This window comes from Plecotus auritus (genome assembly GCF_963455305.1).
Source record: "Plecotus auritus genome assembly, chromosome: 7".
NCBI lineage: Eukaryota > Metazoa > Chordata > Mammalia > Chiroptera > Vespertilionidae > Plecotus > Plecotus auritus.
Genome location: NC_137774.1, coordinates 85,442,289 through 85,466,222, shown reverse-complemented (window position 1 = coordinate 85,466,222; position 23,934 = coordinate 85,442,289). Strand labels below are relative to the sequence as shown.

Genomic DNA, 23,934 nt, shown 5'->3' with positions numbered 1-23,934 from the left:
CCCTGTGGCCAGGTGAGCACTATTTGTCACTGTTCCCCTAGAATATCCAATTAGTTTGATCAGAGATGAAAACTATTCTCTTAATACACGGAGTTCCCCTATAGATGTTTTCTAATTTAAGGCATTGTAGCTTCCTCTTCCTGAAAGATGCAGGTGAGCTGCAATTGTCTTGAGATGGACTCAATTTGAGGTGCACCATTTTTGTTAACCAAGCTCCAAACCTCAACTGAAAATTTTACTCGAGAAGTTGATCTCCAAGTCTACATTATGCTTTTGCACTTTTTCAATTTTCAAATGTACCTTTCATCGGTTCCGTTACTGGTTTTCCCCCTCTTAAGTTTTAGAGACCTACTACAGGGTGAGTTGATATTGAATGAGTGAATTACTCAGTTGCTGCCCCCTGTCCTCAGCTATGTTCTTGGAGTGCCCTTTTCTACCAAATCATTCAGTTCCTGAAAAGGGCCAAGACTGCCTTACCCTGAGCACCTGAATGACCACAGATAATTCACTCCTGGCGAGTCCTCTAATAGTCCCTCCTGGGTTTGTCAGTGGGCTCCTTTGCCCGTTCTGGAGGCTTATAGTGTTAATTGCCCCTTATATCCAAGATATGATGGTCTATAGTGGGTACCCAAATATTGTTAAATTAGTAAATCAAAGGGAAATAAGTCACATCAATAAAATGCAAGAGTCTGCCTGGCCTGGTCTCTCCCTGGTAGGAGCCATGGCTCCCTGGAGAAAGGCACTGGGAATAATCCTTTAGGTGCCTTGGTCTTTTTCCCTGAGGTCAGAAGGGGTTTTGTCATGCATTCAAAGAGTCAAGTCTATAGCTTAGAATCAGAAGGAAAAAAAAAGGCTTATTGACAGTAAGTAAAAGGATGAGATTGAAGTGTTTTCATCCTTGGAGCCAGAAGCTGCATCTCAATAAACAAGACCTTTATGCATAAAACTCAACCCCGAAGTCATCTTCAACTCCTTTCTATGTAGCAATTCAGCAAAGTATTTCCCCAGAGTGAAAAAGAGATGGTCAGCATGATATAACGGAGAGAGCACTTGGACCCACATCTGGGGTTAATCTACTAGGCACTCCTACTCACCTATTTTTTTTACACTGAGCAAGTCAAACATTCTCTCAAAGTGGCTAATACCAGAGTTTTGGGGTCCAAGTGAAGTGCTTTGTAATATGCTAGTCAAATGGATGTTTATGGGCTCAGCTTCTGTGAATTAGCCTTCCCTTTGTTTTGTATATTAGAATTAAGGGTTTGAAAAAAGGTTGCTTTAGAATAAGGGAGAGCAGTAAGTGTCTACTGTGTGCCACCATGTTGTATACATTATTTCCAATTCTGTCAGCCTCTTAAGGTAGAATCATACTGATGAGGACCCTCACCCAAAGAGCTCAGAGTTGCACAGAGTCCATATGCTTTTCCTGGCACACTGAAGTCTTCCCAGTAGTTGCCCGGCCAGCGTGGCTCAGTGGTTGAGCATTGACCTATGAACCAGAGTTCACGGTTCAATTCCTGGTCAGGGCATATGTCTGGGTTGTTCCAACCCCAGTAGGGGGCGTGCAGGAGGCAGCCGATCAATGATTCTCATCATTGATGTTTCTATCTCCCTCTCTCTCTTTGAAATCAATAAAAAATATTTTTTTTAAAAAAAAAAGCCTTCCCAGTAGAAACTGCAGGCTGACAACAAAATGGGTTAAGGATGAGATAATGGAGGCAGATCTGAGGTCAATTCCTGAAGGGGATGTTCCCTAACCTTTAAGGTCTACATTTTGTGGGGCAGCCACACAAACTGTCCCTGAGCAGATCCTGATGTCCCAGTCCCAGCACTAGTGTGGGTGCACCGGTGTACTATTTCCTGATCACACCAAACACAGAAATGGCTCCCAGAGAAGCAGGCTGGCTTTAGACCCTCTGGGCCTGGAGACCAAGTGAACTCCAGAAGGAAAATGGTCGCCTCATGCTGTCATGCCTGGTCCCAGGTCACCCGAACTTCCCTCACCCTCCACCAGAGGTCACCGCTGGCAAGACTCCTGTGCGCTGTCCCTTGCTGAGCCTTGGCCTGCATCCCGGTTTGCTCTTGTGATTTATTTTTGGCACCTCAGCCTTCCCTCATCAAGTAGCAAAGCACGAAGGAAGAGCAGCAAACTATCCTGCTCCGGCCACAACTGCAGTCCTCTGTTGTCCCCTCTCTCCAAGGGGCTCTGAGACCTTTGAGATTCCTGTCAAGTCCGCTCAAGGCCTGCGAGGACCTAACAGTGAGTAGCTGGGTCAGTGATGGACAAAAGCCAGGCGGCAGACGGGATTACGGGGAGGCTGTGGGGTTAGAGAAGTAGAAACCCTGAAGTCCATTAGACCCACTTCCCTTCTGAAGGCAGGTGGACCAGAAGAGTGGTGGCATTGACCCTGGAAGCCCCTCCGGAGGAGTTTAGAAAGTGGGTCCCTGTGACTGTGTTTCAGGCTGAGTTTTGGAAAGGACATTATGTTCCAGAAAGGATTAAACCCATTTGGTGACCCTTTTCAAAGGGGTCTTGGGAAGAGTGTGGGGGATGCAGGTGGAGGCAGTGAACAGACACATGAAATCAGCCCTAAGTTAGGCCTAGAGCAAAAGGAGGGAACAAGAGAAACCTCCCAGCCCACCCTAAGAGAGATGAATGCCGTCAGAACTAGATGGACCTGGCCATGCCGTGGAATGCATCCCCAGCCGGGATGGCATCCTGGGTGGGTCCAGATGTATTATCTGCCCGGGGAGGGCTGGGGGAAGGGAAAGAGCTGGTGCTACGCAGTGTTGAGAACTTATAAGGACTTGCCAGGAAATGAACTTGATGTTACAGGGAACAGACTCTCCTGTGCTCAGTTGGGGTTGCTGACAGGACAGAAGCAGCCTGCTGCTGGCAGGAGGCTTCTGATAACCAGGCATCCAGCAGTGGGGACACCAGGCTTCCTGGAACAGCCAGCCCGAGCCCTGAGGCAGCCAGGGCTGCAACTTGGCTGGTCAGCAAATCAGCCCCTATGACAAGCCAGGCCTTGTTGGGCCCAGAAAGGGCAGTAGGTAGGGGACTCGAAGAGTTTGGGCCCTGCTCAGTGGCAGCTTGTGCCCATTTCCTGTCTGCTGTTCCTCCTGTTGGTGGATGACTTTCTCCATTCCTCAGATCCTTCATCCGAGGTCAGTACCCGGAGCTCAGCTCCTCTGTCCAGGCCTGAGTGCCCTGACTCTGTACTGCCCCACACTGTGGCAGGACCACTCAGGGCTCACTGGCCATCACTAGTGGGACATGGGGCATTCTGCCGACAGGTCCTGCACCAAAAGAATACCTCCACCATCGACTCACATCCAGGGAGCAGCTCCTGCTATGTGCCTGCACTGGATACATAAGAGGGGCAGGATGACTGGGGCTGGGACATCCTAGACAAGATGACAGCTTAACGGGGGACATGACAGCACACACTGACAAGTGATAGCAGAGGCTGGGACCAGGATTCCCCCATCAAGCTCTGCACCCCTCAGAGCATCTGGCACAGTGCTTTTCAAAGAATATAAAAGAAAGAATGAATGAAAGATGATTATGAAAGTCCAGGTTAAGGACAAAATGAGTGAGGAAGGAGCATGTTCTGAAAGAAGGGGCGTTTTCATGGTCAGACAGGACTGGGGTAGATAAGGAGAGGCTGTAAGAGCAGCATATTAAGAAGATCAAATTGCGCAGCTTCTCACCTTTCCACAAGTGCAGAGAGCAGGCAGAAGCAGGACCAGCCTCATCCCCTCAAAGAGGAAAGGAAACCACTTTAATTTGCCCTCTGAAGAGGTTCTCTGTGGTTCTTTCTAAATTTATTTTTATTGATTAATTTTAGAGAGAGAGGGGAGGGAGGGAGGGGGAAGACATTGATTTGTTGTTCCACTTATTTATGCATTCATTGGTTGATTCTTGTATGTGCCCTGACCAGGGATCGAACCCATGACCTTGGCGTATTGGGATGATACTCTAACCCAGTGGTTCCCAACTGTTTTTTGGCCATGCCCCACCTAAGCATCTCTAAAATCCTGATTCCCCTCCCCCCCCATGACATATAATTCTTATTATTCAAAAAGTGAACTCCTATTCACGTGGAGGAAGCCTAAAAGGCCATTAACTTGGTCTAAACAAGCTTCCAAAGAACATGGCATCCATGAAAGAGAAAAATAAAAGAACAAAAGGACAGTTGATGTACTGAGGAAGAAATCACTTAGAAATTGTTAAAAAATAATAATAATATTAAGTGATATGAAAAAATAGCAAATAAGGTTTCAAAACATAGAGAACTGAAATGAATAAATATGTCACAATATATATCTATATACTGTATATGAGGCCCCTAAAACCATAAGAAATGCAAAAAAGTCACTGTTGCCCTAACCGGTTTGGCTCAGTGGATAGAGCATTGGCCTGCGGACTGAAAGTTCCCGGGTTCGATTCCGGCCAAGGGCATGTACCTTGGTTGCAGGCACATCCCCAGTGGGAGGTGTGCAGGAGGCAGCTGATCGATGTTTCTCTCCCATTGATGTTTCTAACTCTCTAGCCCTCTCCCTTCCTCTCTGTAAAAAATCAATAAAATATATTTTTTTTAAAAAACTCACTGTTAATAACTCATTCTCGAATTGTCCCCCCTTAAAAATCAAATTGCCCCCCCCGGGGGGCATGTGCCCCACTTTGGGAACCACTGCTCTAACCAAATGAGCTAATCAGCCAGGGCCTCGGTGGTTCTTTCTAAAATCAAGGCTGTGCCGGCTTCCTCAGAGCTTACCTTGGGGCCCGATGTCCACGCAGGCCTGGGCCTGGCTGACTATCCCTTCCCACAGGGGAGCAGCTTACAGTGAGAACATGCAGGGAGACATGGTCACCTGGACTCACAAGAGTTTACAGCCAGTGGGAAAAACGATGCTGGACTCTTTTCAAAGCGTTTTTTCAACTCTCATTCATTTTGAACATTCACAATAGGCCAGCCCTATGCCAGGCGAGACGCACATCCCCCAGGCCAGGAAGGCTGAAAGCCTCTTTCTGTTCCCTCTCAGAGCCCTTCAGAATCACCCCAAGGATCTGAGCATGACGCGGGACGAGGCACAGCTGGACTCACATTCCACAGAGGGTTTCTATGAGAACTATGAGCCCAAGGAGATCCTGGGCAGGTAAGGCCCAGACCTTCCCCAGGAAACGCTGTCCTAGGCTCCAGCTGGCTCTGCCAATCTCTGGGCCAATCTCTGCTGGACCCTGAGCACCGAGCCCATTTCCATCCCTCAGTTTGGGTCCTCCCCTCCTGACCAGGAAAATAGGGAGTGAGTACCCAGATCAGTGACCTTTCCTAGCAAAGAGCTTCCCACAACCCTCACTGATGCTGGTGACAAACACATCCAAACCCAGCTTTGGGCCAGGGTCTGAGATCAGGGGTCAAAGGAAGCTTATGGCCTTAAGAGTGTACGGCCTCTTTCTATGTGTGAAAGAACACTGAAGTGGGAGTTAAGAGGCCTGAGACCAGGCTTGTTACTCATCAGCATCCTACTTCTCCCAAAAGCTCAAAGGGAGTTGGGGGACAAGGCAGGACATCTTTGCTGTGGCCTGGACTTGGGGCACACCCTGAGACCACCTGTCCTCTGCACCCCCAGGGGAGTTAGCAGTGTCGTCAGGCGCTGTATCCACAAGCCCACGCGCAAGGAGTATGCTGTGAAGATCATTGACGTCACCGGCGGGGGCAGCTTCAGCCCCAAGGAGGTGCAGGAGCTGCGAGAGGCCACGCTGAAGGAGGTGGACATCCTGCACAAGGTGTCAGGGTACCCCAACATCGGTGAGTACTGGCTCCCAGCCACAGCAGGGTGCTCCACCAGGCTTCTGCCCTGATAACCCAAGTCAGGGAGTGCAGCCCACTATGCAGCTAGCCAGAATTGTCCAGAGTGTCTCCTGCTCCCTGAGGCCCACCCAGTCCCTGAGGCTTGAGGTTCCCAGCTCCAACCTCCAGGAAGACTGCTCTGGGGATTCAGCTTTAAGCCTCCTCTTTCAGCCAGACAGAAGGGGTCACAGGCAGGTCTGGGACTGGGTGAGGGAGGGGGAGTAGGGTGTGAAGTCCCTGGGCCTGCCCCCTCCCCTGGAGGGCCTCCTTGGAGTAGCATCCAGATACCCCCTCCATTTGTGCAGTCAGCCCCAGCAGCTTTAATCCCCCTGCCCCTAGACCCCACTGCCTCTGCCCAGGCTCCTCTGCTCCCTGAGACAAGCCAGCCATTTCCATTTCAGTACAGCTGAAGGACAATTATGAGACCAACACTTTCTTCTTCTTGGTGTTTGATCTGTAAGTACCCAGCCCTGGAGCCAGCCATACCCCGAGGCTCATCGAGAACTTCATATTGTGGTCTCCCATCCAGCAGTCAGCCCGCTCCACTGTAGATGCCAAGTAGGATCACAAGTGCTTTAGGCAGGTCAGCCCCTGGGGTCTTTGAATCCTGGGGCTTTGAATCCTGGGTCCACCATGTATGGGCTGGAGTTTTCTTTCTTTCTTTCTCTTTTATTTTGTTGTTAATCCTCACCCAAGGATACTTTTTGCCATTGATTTTTAGAGAGAGTGGAAGGGAGGGAGGGAAGGGAGAAGGGGGAGAGAGAGAGAGAAATATGAGAGAGACACGACTGGCTGCCCCCCACATGCACCCGACTGGGCTAGGGAGTAAACCCACAATCCAGAGACGTGCCCTTGACAGGGAATCAAGCCTGAGACCCTTGGGCTGATGCTCTATCCACTGAACCACACTGGCCAGGGCTTTATTACCACTTTCGTTAGAAAAGGTTCCCAGCAAAAAGAACTCCCTGGCTCGTTGTTTCCCCACTCCACTGAGTCCTCGCTGAAGAACAGAAATCTCTCTGCATGGCTCACTGTTAAAGGGGTGTCTTGATTTCTCCATATATAACAGCTAATTTAGGGACTGGGTTTCTTGAGAAAATTATTCAGGTGACTTTGTATTGTTGGAACATTTCCTATTGTGGCCATACTGAAGTGTGGTTTTACTTGGAGAAAATGTAACTTGGCCTGTGTGTACAATTAAACGGCCAGCTGCAGGAAGGCAGAGCCTGCTGATGTACCTTGCACAGTCCCCAGTACTTACAGGTAAACCTGCTGCTGCTGCTGCTGCTGCTGCTGCTAATAGTGAGTTCTCCTAGTGTCTTTACATTGGGATTAAAATGACAAAAACGGGATTCACATGTTGCTTTTTTGGACCACAGTACAGATATTGTATAAAGCAAGGCTTACATCTGTGAATTCTAGGTTGTTTCTTTAAATGGAACCCCTCTCCCTGCCCTAGCAGCTAAGCTCAATGGTTTTCTTGCCTCTCTGTGACTCCCGCAACATCCCTTGTGCCCTAGGAATCCAACTGCTTTCCCTGGAGGAGTGGGTGAGAGGGGGCAGGATGCACCTTTTTTATTTAACGCAGTGAGACTTTCCCAGGGACCCTCCAGACTGGACCAGCCGCAGCTGTCCCAGCTCCGCTCAGTGGCCCTGTCCTTGGGGGCAGCTCAGATGTCCCTAACCTTTGAAGAAGTTACTTGGGGAATCTATTTTTAATGCTGCCCCAAGTTGCCCTCCAGGTTATAACTAGATTTTTCTAACGGAGACCTCTTTATAGAGCATCCCAAGAAGTGAGAAGACTGAATTGCAATTCTTTTTTTAAAAATATATTTTTCAATTGATTTCAGAGAGGAAGGGAGAGGGAAAGATAGAAACACCCATGATAAGAGAGAATCATGGATCAGTTGCCTCCTGCACGCCCCCTACTGGGGATCAAGCCTGCAACCTGGGCATATGCCCTGACCAGGAATCGAACCTGTGACCTTCTGGTTCATAGGTTGATGCTCAACCACTGAGCCACATGGGCTGGGCTGAACTGCAATTCTTAATCCTAACAGGCACAATGCTCCTCCAACACTCAACACTCGCACTGCCACTGCTTCCATTTGTGCCTGAAAAATATCAGGATACTTCTGTCCTTCTGATCTGGGTCTGGGACCTTGGGGGGCCGTGGGCCAGTTTCTCATCTCCCAGCCCTTGATTTTGGCCCTGACAGATCTGTCCATGCTGTCACTCCCACAAATGGGAGAGACCCTCACACTGACGCCATACCACCCCTCCAGCCTCCCTTGCTCTTCTCCCAATCTTCCCAGACAACCTCTCCACTCACTTCCCAGCTCCTCCCTGCAGACCTTGGTCCTTTGCCTCTGGAGGGATTAGGGTGAGAAAGAGCTCTCTGGGAGCAGGCTGAGAAGGGGGGGCAAGGTCTTGGGATCAATGCAGCTACAAACCCTCTGTCACCACAGGATGAAGAAAGGGGAGCTCTTTGATTACCTCACTGAGAAGGTCACCCTGAGTGAGAAGGAAACCAGGTGAGGGTCCACTTGCCCCTCTCCCCGCTCCCTGCCCAAGTCCCAGTGCGACAGGCACCCAGGTCTCAGGGGGTGTGCACCGCTGGCTTTGTGACCTCCCTCCTTGGCTCAGCCCGGCGGTCCCAGCCTGCCCTCTCTCATGTGCAGTCGGGATGGTATGGGGGCTTTGGTCTCCCTGCCCGCCACCTGACCCTGCAGAGGAGATCCAAGTGACCCGCGCCTGTCTGCCCCAGGAAGATTATGAGAGCCCTGCTGGAGGTGATCTGCACCTTGCACAAACTTGACATCGTACATCGGGATCTGAAGCCCGAGAACATCCTCTTGGACGATGACATGAACATCAAGCTCACAGACTTTGGCTTTTCCTGTCAGCTGAAGCCAGGAGAGAAGCTACGAGGTCCGGTAATGAGGCCTGGACCCACACCAGGGGCTCAGGCTTTCTCACCTACTCTCCCAGAAACAGATTGTTGGGGATCCACCCCTATGTCCCCCCGGAATAAAAATCCTATCATTTCCGGGTTAGGTGCCTTTTCAGGTAGGTTCTCTTCTCAGGACTGAGTTGAGCCAGGTTCCCACTGCCTGAGTTCTAGGCCACAATAGTTAGATGTGACCAGGGAACCGACAGGCCCCAAGTGGGTGGCTCTATGAGCCAGCTCTGGCTCCTGCCCTTGGCCCTGAAGTTGGCCAGTGCTAGGAGAGTCCCAGTCCAAGCACTATTTCTGTTCCATCTTGTTTCTTCGGACCTTCTTCTTCCAAGTGCCCCTGCTGACCTATCCTGATGGTAACTGTTCCCGCAGAGATCTGTGGGACCCCCAGTTACCTGGCTCCTGAGATCATTGAGTGCTCCATGAACAGTGACCACCCGGGCTATGGGAAGGAGGTGGACATGTGAGTGTGTTGGGGGGAAGGAACAGGGATGCCACCACGGCCAGAACACCTGGCTGGGGAGGAGAGGAACTGGCTGGAGCTACAGCTAGTCCCCCTGCCTTCCTCCCACCCACCTGGTGCCAGGTGGAGCACAGGGGTCATCATGTACACACTACTGGCTGGCTCCCCGCCCTTCTGGCACCGGAAGCAGATGCTGATGCTGAGGATGATCATGAGTGGCAACTACCAGTTTGGCTCACCCGAGTGGGATGATTACTCGGACACCGTGAAAGACCTGGTGAGGGGCCAGGCCCGCTGGCTCCTGGGCTCAGGCGAGGGGTGGTCCACCGTGGGGGGAGGGGAGCGTGCCAGGCACAGGATGGAGGGCTCTGCCAGGAGACCCCATGGCTTCTGAAGTGCTGGCAGGGAACCTGCCTTGCTGTTTTCACTACCCACCCCGTTCTCTCAGGTTTCCCGCTTCTTGGTGGTGAACCCCCAGGGCCGCCTAACAGCAGAAGAGGCCTTAGCGCACCCCTTCTTCCAGCAGTATGACGCGGAGGAAGTGCGGCACTTTAGCCCCCGGGGGAAGTTCAAGGTATTGAAGCTCCCTTCCCATCCAGGGCCCTGGAGTCCAAGCGCCCCAGGGATCACTACTCACACTGCTTACACGCTAGGGTTTCCAGGGCACCTGCCCTTCCCCTCCCACCCACCTGTGATGGTTCCCAGAACTCTGGCTCCAGGGAAGACAGATGTCATCTGACAGTCTAAATGCCTGATACTGGTGGAACTGGGGGAACACTGGGAAGGACCCAGCGGGGGCTGCTCCAGGCTCTCAGTCCTGGCCATCCCTCCGCAGGTGATCGCTCTGACAGTGCTGGCTTCAGTGCGGATCTACTACCAGTACCACCGGGTGAAGCCTGTGACCCGGGAGATGGTCATGCGTGACCCCTATTCTCTCCGGCCTCTGCGCCGACTCATTGATGCCTACGCTTTCCGAATCTATGGCCACTGGGTGAAGAAGGGCCAGGAGCAGAACCGGGCTGCGCTCTTCGAGAACACACCCAAGGCCGTGCTGCTCTCCCCGGTTGAGAAGGACTACTGAGGTGCTGGCAGGAGGGATGGGGGGGAGGGGTAGGCAGGGAAGGGAAGCCACAGAAACACTCGTGGAAAGAATGAGATTGTGCAGGGGAGGCACTTGGTCCAGGCCAGGACTCCTGGACCTGGGGCTCTCTCCCCTCAGAGGCACTGCACACACGAAAGGTGCTCCCATCACAATGCAGTCGGGGCCTGGCCACAGAGGAGGGCACTGGATGTACGGTCTGACCGCCAGGAGCCTTCCAGCTTCTCCACCTCCCAGTGGTACCACCATCTCAGTTTCTGCTCAGAGTTACTGACCCTCGGATGCACTGCCCTTAGGGTCCCGGGGTGAGGAGAAAACAGACAGCCGTCTGAGATATACAATCACAGGAGATTTTACTGACCTCACAATGTCCAGTGACACCATGGGAGCAGGTTCTTCTCAAGGGGACAGGTTTCCAGAGGCATAAGGAAGCCCTTATGTAATTAACAACAGAAAGGGACACTTCTCATGTTTGTCTTTCTGGAGTATTATTTACTTTGTGACTCACAGGAGGCACAGTTTGGCCTGGTAAATGCCTGGTTCTCCTATACCCTTTGAAGACTGAATTGCGCTTTAAAGAGCCCACATTTCTCCATTTCACATACAGAGAGTGGAAATCAAGTTCCTACAGAGGCACACAGAAACACTCTACGAATGCAGGAAGCATTTCCTTTCCACAGCAATCTGCTGGGGAAACAGAGAACTGGGGAAATTCTGCCCAAAGAAACAATGTCAGATCCCTGAATCAGACACCGAGAAAGGGGGAGGGAACAGACTTAAAATGATTTTAACAAACTGCCTTTAAGAGGACTCTGCCCCAATTGTTTGAGTATTTGGCCCCTATATGGGTGATATTTGACCTCTAATAAAAACACCCAGCTCCCGGCCACAATCAGTGAGTTGGGGCCCTTCACCAAGACACATGGCCTCCCCTGAGGTGAGAGGCCTCCCCTGAGGTGAGAGGCCTCTCCTGCCCACCTGCCCACCAGGTGAAAGGTGCCTGTCAAAAGGGGTGGAGGAGGGGAAGGTGGACGTTGAAGAGCTTGGCTGTTTGAAATGTGGCCAGCGAATGGCACGGATACCATGGGCACTCTTCTTGGCTGTGCGTGGCTGCTCACAGCTCCCCAGGCAGTCGGCCTATATTGGAAGCACAGCGGAAGCCTAGGTTGTCAGACGCTGAGTCTGGAGTGTTGCCCATCCTGCCACCAGAGAAGGGGAGAGAGAATGAACATGTTGAGAAAGGGGCCTTGGGCCTTACCCAACTTTCCTGTTCCACATCCCAGGGCCTGCTGCGACCTGGGGGGCCCAAGGACTGCGGAGGGCATGGTCTGGAAAGAAGCCTGGTCAGAGGGCAGTCCCGGGGACATGAAGTGGCCTTGGGACAGGGTGGAGGAAGTGACGGTGACCCTGAGAGACTGAGCTGGAAGGCAGGAGAGGCCATGACTAGTAAATGTGACTGTTGGTAGTTGGGAATAACTCAGCCAAAAAAACCTGTTGGCAATAAGTGAGATTATCACAGCGCCAGTCAGTTCTCCATACATTTCAAAGAAGTTTCACGTGAATTCCCTCGTTTGCCATTTGCCAACTGCTCTGGAAGGCAGGATGTGTTCACCATTTTAGAGACCCAGGAGCAGATACTAGAAAGAGTTAAATGTCTTGCCCAAGGCTAATTACTGCTTTGATAGCACAACAGAATCAATGTCAAACCCAGTTTCCTGGTTTCTAGGCCAGTACTTTTTCTACCATTTTGTCCTAAAAAAGAAGGTGAGAGAATTCAGGGGCCTTTGTGGGTCAAAGAAACACCTGCAAATCTGATATCCTGAGTGGCCTCTACAGGCCTTGTGGAGCCAAAGAGTAGGAGGAGTTGCAGGGAGATCAACCAAAATAAATCTACAGGCAAACGAAGCAGAAAGTCCTAGGAGGGGACCAGGAGCCTGGGACTCTTCCATCCAGGTGCCACCACTAACCACCTGTGTGAAATGAGCAGGTCCCAGGACCCTCCTGAGCCCATTTTTAACTTGATTGTAAATCAAAATGGTTGTAGAAATGATTTTCTGTGTGCCCGCCTGTTTGAAGAGTCAATATTTCCATGACCCATGGCCATGACCTATTGATGTGGCCATTCTACTTCCCTCCCTCCACACCTACTTATGAGGACAAGAAGAGAAGCCCATGTGACTGAGATGCTGGACAGAGTCTCCCTAGGTGCTGAGAGCTGAGAAGAAAAGGCACAAGTTGTCCTGGACTGTTTTGTTTTTCCCAGCAAGCGCCGCCTGCTTGCCTTTCGGTACCCACATCTCCTGGTGGAAGTAGAGATGCAGAAGCAGTGCCAACACCAGTTGTGGTCCCACCTGTGCTCTGGGAGGCCACCTCCAGCCCCTCAGCCCTCAGCTACCAAGCTCCTCACCTGGTGGTGACCCGGGCCTGGTGATTGGCAGAGCCATCGGATGTGTCGATCCAGGATGCCCCCCGGAGGACACGCATATCCTGGTTTGCACCCTGGTATGGTGAAGCTGTCCACTCCCACACGTTGCCCACGAGGTCATAGAGCCCTGCAGCACAGCAGGTGGGTCAGTTCCCCGCTGGGAAGCACCACGCACACCTGCTAGCCATCAAAGCCCTGGGAGCAAATGCTGCCTCATCCATCAGGCAGAATGCTCCCACCAGCCATGTGTGAGTGCTGATGGTGACCCGATGAGAAATCTTACCATAGTTATTCTGTGGGGGGAACGCGTTCACTGGGGAGACCCCATGGAAGCCGTCCTCAGCCTTGTCACCCTTGGGGAACTTTCCCTGAAGAGAAGAGATTTAGGATAAAAGATTTACTATCCTGTCCCATGACAGGTGTTCCAGCCTGCCCACAGGAAAACCAAGGTCATCTGGAATAGGGGGAAGGGAACGTGGCAGTGACCCGAGGTTTCCAACCTGAGCTCCCAAACCAGCTGCCTCTGGTCCTCCACCACGACCTCCAGCTGGATCAGGAAGTGTGTGGTTTCCCTGTGCTCACTGTGGTTCGTGTCAAGCCCATCCCACCCCCACTGTCTCCATTCTCAGAGACTTCACGCCTCGGCCTCGAACCCCATGCTCGGAGCCTTGGGAAGGAAGGCTCTTCCTCTCCTTCTCCATGCCCTGCACCCTCCACCTTCTCAGGAACCACCTCTTTCTCTTCTACCACCAACAGGTTTAACTCTGCCTCATCTGCCCTGACTGTACCTTTCTCATCTCTTGCTCTTTACCACCAAAACTCTTCAAAAAGTAACCTATATTTGCCAATGCAATTTATTTAACTTGTTCACGCCTCTCATTAAAATTGGGTTCAGCTGCCACGACTCTATGGAAATTGCTCTTATGAAAGGGAAGATGAAGGGGCTATAATTTACTCAACAACTACTATGTGCTAGGGCTGCTACACTTATGTCTTTTAATTTAATCCTTGCAAGGTTGTGAGGCAAGTATCCTCTCCCTTTAAGAAACTAGCAACTGAGGCTCAAAATGGTTAATTTATCAAAGATCAAACAGTGTATGTCAGATTTCTCTTTCTGCAACGCTCTGGTCCAGTCTATAAGGTCCAGTCTCTCTCTCAGGCCCCTTTCAATGCTCCCCCCTAAAATACTGAGGCTGTGCTCCCCTCACTCTACAGCGTCTCCTGGCCAGTGTGGGAGGGATCATTCTTTCCTAAGGTACATGCTTAGGACTTGCAAGCTACTTGTTCTGACCCAGACTTCTGTCCTAAGTTTCAGACTCATATTTTCAACCTCTGACTGAACAGATAAAAGACCCAAAGGCATCCTAAGCTAAGCTGATCCTACACTGACCAAGTTCTATCCCTCTGACCCAACAAGCATATTATCTATTTGCATAATGGTGGCACCATCACTCTGTTGCCCAAGCTTGGATTCATGCTTGAGTCCAACTCTCTTCCACCCCGCCACATTCGATTAATTACCAAACCGTGTCTATCTTCTCAGACATGCCTCTCCCATTGGGCTTCCTCTCTATTCCACTTCCACTTAATTCCAGTGTTTATAATCATCTAGACACCCCTGCCACCTCTGCAGCTCTACTTCATCTGGTCCTGCACAATTAGCAACAGTTAGTTTCCCCCAAGTTGACATCTGATGTTGTTACTCCCCTGTATAACAACCTCCATTGGTTCCCCCCTGCCTAGAGGGTAAAATCTAAAACCCTATCTTGGCGCATCTGCTCCAAAATCTGCCTCCAACCCACTGTCTACCCCCCCAGCCCCCACCATTTCCCTATGCTCCAGCCTCTCTGAATTTGACATGTTTCCAAACACACAGTACCCTCTCCTAATACAATGGCAACACTCATGCTGTTGTGCTTGACACACCCTTTCCTCCTCTTTTCACTTAGCAAACTCCTATCTGACCAGCTCAAATGTCATCTCTGTACTCTCAGGCATTTCCTCCCGCGCACACTCTGCACTACCGCCTGGTCTTCTGCTTCGCCCCTTTCCCAGCTTTGGGACACAGCCCTCTGAATCCCACACCTAACACAATGCCTAGCCGACAGCAGGCCTCAATGCTCTGAGAAAGGACAGGAGTGAGGAATGCATGTCTTACCTGCCACAGGTTGGTGCGGTTTGGCTGGAACTTGTTTCCCCAGGGATAAACCTGCCCTGCGGGAGAGCAAGGAGACAGCATTGGAGGGAGAGGTGAAAAGTTGGGAAAGACAGAGAGATCGAGGGAACCGAAAGGAGGTTGTTTTTATATCCTACGCCCATCCCTTCCACTCACTGCATTGCACTTGGAGCCCCGCCTCCTGCATTACCCCAGGGCAGTGCAACCCTAGATGTGGTTCTGATCAATGCGCCTGTAAACTACCTGTGACCAGTGCATGCTGAGATCAGTGCAGAAATTGAGAGTAACCATTGAGAAACTGGTTCGTTGGACTTCGATTGGCTAAATAAACAAGCAACCTCATTTATCACATTAATAACTTTGACTATTGGTATAGCTGGTGTTCATTCAAACTGTAGAGGTTGAATATGGGGAGTTGCTATTTCACTCTCATAACTTTTTTTAGTGAGCGTTGCAGAACAACTAAGTTATGAGCAAAGAGCAATTTTTTTATTAACCCCAATACACCCATGGAAAAGGCATGTGATTTGGATAACTCTTCTCCTTTATGCTATGTTGGTCCGATTGTATTTTTTTGAAACATGACATGTCTGTAGAATCTCCAACAATTAAAAAAATTTGTTTTTTTCATTCCATTTTTCCAGTTATTAGTTTTTATGGTATTTTACATACTATTGGTCTGAGATAGATTAGAAATAAAAACAACAACAGCAACTGGTCCTTCACCACACTCTCTAAGAAGCACTGCTCTAGGGAGCATGGACCCTTCCCACTCTTTAAAGACCCCCATGCAGGACAGGATGGAGAGAAGAACAAAGGGGAATCGCCTTGGTATCTCTATACCCTTTAAGCCCCCTCGGGCAGCAAACTCCCACTCTTCCTCAGTGGGCAGCCGTTTCCCCTGCCATGCACAGTAGGCCCGCGCATCATTCCAGCTCACGTGTACCACTGGGAGCTCCAGTCTCTCTCGGATGCCAGAGCCGGGACCTGCAGGCTGACAGCCAGGAGGAAGTGAGACAGGCTCTGGAAGCTCAGCGAAGTCTGAGGAAGGCTAGGCTTAGGGGACCTAAGTTCTGCTTTTAACACTAGGGGAAGCAAAGAAATTGGAAGAGAGCTTGGTGAGTGAGGAAAGGTCCAGAGCGGAGACTACACATGAGACGGACAAGAAAAATGGGATGGGTGATGGGAAGAGGACTAGGAAACAGGGTTTCTTGGCTGTTTTCCTGAAACTTCTCCTTTTAACTCAGTATTCCTAGATGGGCCAGGGGTCTAGGTCAGTGGTTGGCAAACTCATTAGTCAACAGAGCCAAATACCAATAGCACAACGACTGAAATTTCTTTTGAGAGCCGAAAACCGACTTCTGCGCATGGGCCACGAAGTTTCCATCTCACTGTATGTGCGCGCCCGCACGTGGTATTTTGTGGAAGAGCCACACTCAAGAGGCCAAAGAGCCGCATGTGGCTCGCGAGCTGCAGTTTTCTGACCACTGGGCTAGGGCAGCCAGCCAGCCCTCCAGGGGTAGAAAACAGGTGGAGGAACCAAACCTTACCTGCCTCCAGAATGCCCTTTCCACTGGAAGCCACCAGAGAACAGGCTACAAAGAAGAAAGAGCATGACTGAAAAGAGGAGCATGACTGCAAGATGCTCAAACCCACCATGGGCACCTTCCCGACTGACACACAGGAGGCCGAGCAGACCCGTCAGGCCGAGACTCAGGGCGTCCAAGTGAGGCTGTGTCTGGAATCTCTGAAGCCTGACATCTCACAGCCCTCATTAGGGGGAGGCTTGTCAGGATGTTCTGCTCGTGCAGGATGTATCTTGAGCCCATATGTATCTAACTGGATCTTTACAGTCTCTCTACCCAGAAACCAGCTCAGGGCTCACTTCCTGGGAGTGAGTATTCACCTGACCCTCCCAGGGAGGGCTTCTCTCGCTTCCTCCCTGCCTCCCGCTGTCAGGTCTGATTTCTACCGTGGCCCAGGTGACCCCACGCCCCACATGCTGCTATGTCCAGGTCCCACTCCCGTTCCCTCAACTACAAGCCCAGGTTTTCTCACCTTCATTTGCTGAGTCGCTTTGTTTCTAAGCTCATCGGAGACAAAGTCCTCAAAGACAAAGCTCCACCCAAACGTCTCGGCCTCTGTTCGATACTTTTTCTCCCTGACAAACTCCCTGAAAAGAGAGATTTCCCTTGGCTCAGCTGAAAGGGTTCTGTGCTCCACCCTCCAGTGGGATCGGGCCTAAACGGGCAGTCAGACATCCCTCGCACAATCCAGGACTGCTGGCTCCCAACTGCTTGCCTGCTTGCCTTCCTGATTGCCCCGAACAGCTTCTGCCTGCCAGCCTGATCACCCCCTAACCACTCCCCTGCCAGCCTGATTGATGCCTAACTGCTCCCCTGCCAGCCTGTTTGCCCCTAACTGCCCTCCCCTGCAGGCCTGGTCACCCCTAACTGCCCTCCCCTGCAGGCCTGGTACCCCCAACTGCTCTCCCCTGCAGGCCTGGGTCCCCCGCAACTGCCCTTCCCTGCAGACCCAGTCACCCCCAACTTCCCTCCTCTGCCAGCCGGGTCACCCCTAACTGCCCTCCCCAGCAGGCTTGATCGCTCCCAACTGCCCTCCCTTGCAGGCCTGGTCCCTCCCAACTGCTCTCCCCTGCTGGCCTGATTGCCCACAACTGCCCTCCCTTGCAGGCCTGGTTCCTCCCAACTGCCCTCCCCTGCTGGCCAACTTGTGGTGGCCATCTTGTGTCCACATGGGGGCAGGATCTTTGACCACATGGGGGCAGCCATCTTGTGTGTTGGAGTGATGGTCAATCTGCATATTACTCTTTTATTAGATAGGATAGAGGCCTGGTGCATGGGTGGGGGCCAGCTGGTTTGCCCTGAAGGGTGTCCTGGATCAGGGTGGGGGTTCCCTTGGGGTGTGGGGCGGCCTGGGCGAGGGGCCTGTGGTGGTTTGCAGGCCGGCCACGCCCCCCAGTGACCCAAGCAGAGGCCCTGGGATCTAGGATTTATTTATCTTCTATAATTGAAACTTTGTAGCCGGGAGTGGAGCCAAGCCTTCTGCTCGCTCCGTGGCAGCAGCCATTTCTGTTGGGATTTATGTATCTTCTATAATTGAAACTTTGTAGCTTTAAGCGGAGGCCAAAGCAGGCCAGGGCTGCAGAAGCTTGGCTTCCTCCATCACCGCGGGCAACCCTAGCCTCCTGCTCTCTCCAGCTCTGTGGCTGCCGCCATTTCTGTTGGGCTTTATTTATCTTCTATAATTGAAACTTTGTAGCATTGAGTGGAGGCCTGGGCCGGCAAGGGCAGGTGGAAAGCTTGGCTTCCTCCATTGCCAGGGAAACCCAAGCCTCCCTCCTGCTCTCTGTGGTGGTAGCCATCTTGGTTGGGTTTATTTGCATATTCCCTCCTGATTGGCTGGTGGGCGTGGCTTGTGGTGTAGCAGAGTGGTGGTTAATTTGCATATTACTCTTTTATTAGATAGGATAGCTCGGTATGGTTTAGCAAATCTCAGCACACAGATTACTAAGGTGAGATAGATGGTTTTCATTATCACCTCGTCTGTGCCTTGTCTGATATAAAAAGGTATTATTCACCCATCAGAGGGGCACTGAGGATACAGGAGTTGATCATATTTGGTAGCAATAGCTATTTGCTAGCCTCAGATCATCTGAACAGTCTGAGAATCTTTTACCAGAGAGGCAGACAAAGTCGGGTTCTAAGCAAAGTTTGGGAGCTTACTAGAGGTGACATTATATTTCTACCATATTCTGGTCATAATTTGAAATCTAAAAGGTGCATACTGTGCAGCTATCTATTTTGGGTTGTCATGATATGGTACAAGTCTGATCAGAAGTGATTTTTCCTTCAATTTTAACAACTTTCCTGTTTAAAATACGTTTTAAAAGTACGTATAAGCGCCCTAACTGATTTGGCTCAGTGGATAGAGCATCGGCCTGTGGACTGAAGGGTCCCAGGTTCGATTCTGGTTAAGGGCACATGCCTGAGTGTGGGCTCGATCGCCAGTGTGGGGCATGCAGGAGGCAGCCGATCAATGATTCTCTCTCATCACTGATGTTTCTCTCTCTCACTCCCTTCCTCTCTGGAAAAAAAAAATTAATAAAAGCACATATAAGTAGTACACATGGTATTGTAGAAAAATGAGAAAATACAAAAAAATGAGAAATTTTTAAAAAATTAAAATCATCCATTATCACACCAACTAATATATATCATTCCATATTATTCCTGGCCCCCTCTCCCCAACTCTCCCACCCCATTTGACAAGGTGCTTCCCTGTAATTATTGTCATTTGGAAGTCACAAAAATATGAGCAAAATCTGTTAACTAATGCACTTCCACTTTTTTAATGCATCTATATTCTATATACATAGTTTTTAAAAAATGGGATCATAAGCTATATATTATTTTGTAAGCTACTTTCTTCATTTAACATCTCATAACTCTCTTTAAATATATATATATTTTAATATATTTTTATTGATTTCAGAGAGGAAGGTAGAGAGATAGAGAGATAGAAACATCAATGAGAGATGAGAAAGAAACATTGATCAGCTGCCTCCTGCATGCCCCCTGCTGGGGATGGAGCCTAAACCCGGGTATGTGTCCTGGGAATCGAACCAAGACCTCCTGGTTCATGGGCCAACACTCAATCACTGAGCCATACTGGTTGGGCTCATAATTCTCTTTTTGACTACAGGATTTTAAATGGCTGCTAAGTATCATTATATTGATACAATATGTTTAAATAATCCTTAAATTGTTAATAGTTGTTTACAATGTCATCTTTTTAGCTAAATGTTTTGGACAACTTTAATTCTTTCCTTCAGACAAATCCCTAGAGGTGGAATCACTGAGTCAAAGGGCCTGAGGAGTATACTAACAATTCTATGCTTATTTCAGTGTGTCTTCTGAATCAATTTTTCCCCATAACCTTTTATCTTGAAAAGTTTTAACTCCACAAATGTAATATTTAAGTCGTTTCCCATGTTTGCTTTATTATCTTCCCAGTCCCTCGCTTTCCTCCTTCCTCTCTATATAATCACCCCTGTACTATTTTTTTAAAAAAAATCTTTTGTAAAAATATGCTTTTACTGATTTTAGAGACACAGGAAAAGAGAGAGGGAGAAAAGGAGGGAGGGAGGGAGGGAGAGAGGAAGAAATATCGATATGAGAAAGAAACATAAATTAGCTGCCTCCTGCATACACCCTGACCAGGGATCAAACCCCCAACTTGGATATGTGCCCTGCCAGGGAATTGAACCAGTGACCATTTGGTGTACGGGACAACACTCAACCAACTGAGCCACACCAGCCAGGGCACATACCTATACCATTTGAAGGTAAGTTACAAAACATATCATCCTGAGGAAACTAAGGCGTTTCAACTTGGCTTCTTAGAATGAGTTAGAACCACATGTTTGACTCCTAAAACAACACCATTTCCCAAAGTACTAGTAAATATAAAGGGAATGTAAGGCACTTTGCTAGTGTGACCCTTCTCCCAATCCCTTCTTCCCTGTTGAAGAGATTTCTGTGGAGTGTGTCACTTTCGCCCATAATCCTAGTGCTATGCCCAGTGCAATGGAAAATCCACTGGCTCAAGAATCAGGGAATTTGAGTTACAGGCTTAAGTCTGCCACTAACAGAGAGTAAGGTAAACATTTTTGGACTTCAGATTCTTCACCTAAAAAAAAGTAGATACACTTATCCCACAGTATTATTGCAAAGATATGTGACAGTGAACAAGCCAGTTTCCTTCTAGAGATTAAGAATGAAGATTTGGCCCTGGCCAGTTTGGCTCAGTGGATAGAGCGTCAGCCTGTGGACTGAAGGGTCCCAGGTTCGATTCTGGTCAAGGGCATGTACCTTGGTTGCGGGCACTTCCCCAGTAGGGAGTGTGCAGGAGGCAACTGATCGATGTTTCTAACTCTCTCTCTCTCTCCCTTCCTCTCTGTAAAAAATTAATAAAATATATTTAAAAAAAAAAAGAATGAAGATTTGAGCCCAGCCTGTGTGGCTTAGTGTTTGAGCATCGATCCATGCACCAAGAGGTCACCGGTTCTATTCCCAGTCAGGGCACATGCCCAGGCTGTGGGCTTGATCCCCAGTGAGGGGCATACAGGAGGCTGCCAATCGATATTGATGTTTCTCTCTTGTTGATATTTCTATCTCTCTCTCCCTTGCCCTTCCTCTCTTTCTAAAATCAACAAAAACATATTAAAAATAAATAAAATAAACTTATGAATTGTTTTTAAAAAAAAGAATGATGATTTAAAAGAGCCTTTACTCCTCCCGAAAGAATACCTGATATACCTGAAATCTTTGTTGGTGACAGGAAATATGTCGATGGCAAAAGGTTTTACTGTCACCTCCCGGACAGGTCCTTCACCATCTCTGCCATCTGGTGAATTTGTTCCCATCTGGAATCTACCACCTGGTAGCTGAACCATGCTTGTCACCTGCCCATTCCCTGCAGAGGAAAAAGAGTGTCATCAGTAATACATGAGTATGTAAAAAGTAAGTGGCAATATTTGGATCATAGGTAATACTCATAAAACTGAGTGTTCTTTAAAAAAAAAAAAAGGAGACTTAAAATTTTGGCTTTAGCCCTAGCCGGTTTGGCTCAGTGGATAGAGCGTCAGCCTGCGGACTGAAGGGTCCCAGGTTCGATTCTGGTCAAGGGCATGTACCTTGGTTGCGGGCACATCCCCAGTGGGGGATGTGCAGGAGGCAGCTGATCGATGTTTCTCTCTCATTGATGTTTCTAGCTCTCTGTCCTTCTCCCTTCCTCTCTGTGAAAAATCAATAAAATATATTAAAAAAAATTTTTTTGGCTTTAAATTCTTGTTCTGGCCCTAGCTGGTTTGGCTCAGTGGATAGATAGAGTTCTGGCCCTTGAACTGAACGGTCCTGGGTTTGATTCTGGTCAAAGGCACATACCTTGGCTACAGCCTCGATCACTGGCCCAGGTCAGGGTGCATGTGGGAGGCAACCATTCAATGTCTCTCTCACATTGATGTTTCTCTCTCTGTGTCTCTCCTCCTGCCTTCCACACTAAAAGTCAATGGAGCCCTGACCGGTTTGGCTCAGTGGATAGAGCGTCAGCCTGCGGACTCAAGGGTCCCAGGTTCGATTCCGGTCAACGGCATGTACCTTGGTTGCAGGCACATCCTCAGTAGGGGATGTGCAGAAGGCTCTCTCATCAATGTTTCTAACTCTCTCTCTCTCTCCCTTCTTCTCCATAAAAAATCAATAAAATATATTTTTTTAAAAAAAGTCAATGGAAAAAAACATCCTTGGGCCCTAGCAGGTTTGGCTCAGTGAATAGAGCATTGGCCTGAGGACTGAAGGGTGGACTGTGAACGGAAAGGTCCCAGGTTCAATTCCAGTCAAGGGCGCATGCCCAGATTATGGGCTCAATCCCCAGTAGGGGGTGTGCAGGAGGCAGCCAATCAATGATTCTCTCTCATCATTGATGTTTCTATCTCTCCCTCTCCCTTCCTCTCTAAAATCAATGAAAATATATTATAAAAAAAAAAAAAAAGAAAAGACATCCTCGGGTGAGGATTAACAAAAAAACCCATGCAATAAACTCCTGTTCTGCCACTTAATTTGCTGGGTGACCTTAGGCAAATTACTTAATTTGAGTTTCAATTTCTTCATTTATAAAATAGGAATAGTATCTATCTCATAGGCATAGCTGCATGAATTCAAATAACATGTAAAATGTTGAGCACATGGTAGGTTTTCAACAAATGTTTTTCTTACCTTTCTATTCCTTTACACAAAACCCCCTGTCCCAGCTAGGTAAATCTAGACACTATACCCTAAAATATATCTAGCACCTTTCTACCCATACTTCTGCTCATGCTGTTTTTCGCTCTCTTCCTTTCCACTTATTGAACTCTTATCAGTTCTTACCATTATATCACATACCCCAGAAAAGAAAGGACTACCTCTATTTTGCCATTGTATCCCTGGCCCCTAGCACAAGTGCACAATAATTATCATAAAATAATTGAATGAGCTCCTTCATACTTGCTGTTTGTATGCCTCAAAAAGTCAAATTAAAAGGATCTTTAAGTTGACCTCCTTATTTAACAGGAGGGAAATCAGGACCTAAAGAAGAAAGTGACTTAATGAGGCAAGCAGGAAAATCTCAGAATAAAAGGGAATTAAGAAAAAAACATACAATTGCAATGCATAAAGTGTATTTTGACTCTAATTCAAGAAGTAAACTATAATTAAAAAACACAGTAGGTAAATCTGAACACTAACTGGATGTTAATTTTGTAGGCGGAAAATGGTATGGTGTTGTTGTTTTTTTCGTGCTTGTCTTTTTGCTATTCAAGCTGAGTTATTTACAAATAAAATTGTATAATGCCTGCATTCACTTCAGCATGATCCCAGGAGAGGGGAAAGTGGGTTACCAAAGAAGCAAGATTAGCCATAATTTGGCAACTGTTAAACTGGGTGATGGGTACGTAGGGGGCACGTTTAGTTATAATCTGTTCTTTTACTTTATGCTTAAAAGATTCCAAAATAGTAAGTTAAAAGTAAAAAGGAAGTAAAATACAGTATGAGCTGTTATTAGCCTCGCTGGGCTGGCCGTCTCTGGGATGTGCCTCAGGCTGCTCCAAGCCAACTAGGGCTAGGAAGCAGGCAGAGGGGCTACGGTCTTCCCCACGGGGCAAAGCGCCCCACCCCTTTCCTAGTAATCCCTGGGACAGAAGGCGCTAGGGGTGAGTGGGCAGGCCAGCACACTGACCTAGCTCGATCCACGGGCCGGACAGGAGCGACAGCAGGGTCAGCAGCAGCAGTGAGGACCTCATAGCACCGCAGCACCAGGAACTGGGTACACACACCCAGTGACTCTGCTGCGCATGCGCTGCACACGCACTCCGTCCCGGTCCACACTGCCCCCTGGCG

The 23,934-nt window shown here is 49.2% G+C and overlaps 2 protein-coding genes across 3 annotated transcripts; one reads left to right on the top strand and one right to left on the bottom strand.

Moving 5' to 3' along the window:
• Nucleotides 1-2,106: 2,106 nt before the first annotated feature.
• On the top strand, nucleotides 2,107-13,704 carry PHKG1 (phosphorylase kinase catalytic subunit gamma 1). Of its 2 annotated transcripts, XM_080678180.1 has the most exons (11): nucleotides 2,107-2,257; nucleotides 5,047-5,160; nucleotides 5,635-5,813; nucleotides 6,257-6,311; nucleotides 8,324-8,389; nucleotides 8,623-8,786; nucleotides 9,187-9,277; nucleotides 9,401-9,554; nucleotides 9,726-9,851; nucleotides 10,113-10,359; nucleotides 11,660-13,704. In XM_080678180.1, exons 2-10 carry the CDS (start codon nucleotides 5,078-5,080, stop codon nucleotides 10,356-10,358), a joined length of 1,164 nt encoding a protein of 387 aa, XP_080534306.1. In that variant the 5' UTR covers nucleotides 2,107-2,257; nucleotides 5,047-5,077; the 3' UTR covers nucleotide 10,359; nucleotides 11,660-13,704. The 2 variants fall into 2 exon arrangements, with proteins under 2 accessions (XP_080534306.1, XP_080534305.1); XM_080678179.1 differs by lacking the exon at nucleotides 11,660-13,704 and having other exon boundaries at nucleotides 2,109-2,269; nucleotides 10,113-11,267.
• On the bottom strand, nucleotides 10,706-23,886 carry SUMF2 (sulfatase modifying factor 2). Its single transcript, XM_080678181.1, has 9 exons — nucleotides 23,774-23,886; nucleotides 21,319-21,475; nucleotides 17,036-17,150; nucleotides 16,528-16,572; nucleotides 15,821-15,971; nucleotides 14,960-15,015; nucleotides 13,085-13,169; nucleotides 12,784-12,928; nucleotides 10,706-11,575 (listed from the first exon to the last, which is right to left on the bottom strand). Exons 1-9 carry the CDS (start codon nucleotides 23,835-23,837, stop codon nucleotides 11,491-11,493), a joined length of 903 nt encoding a protein of 300 aa, XP_080534307.1. The 5' UTR covers nucleotides 23,838-23,886; the 3' UTR covers nucleotides 10,706-11,490.
• Between the last annotated feature and the right edge of the window lie 48 nt (nucleotides 23,887-23,934).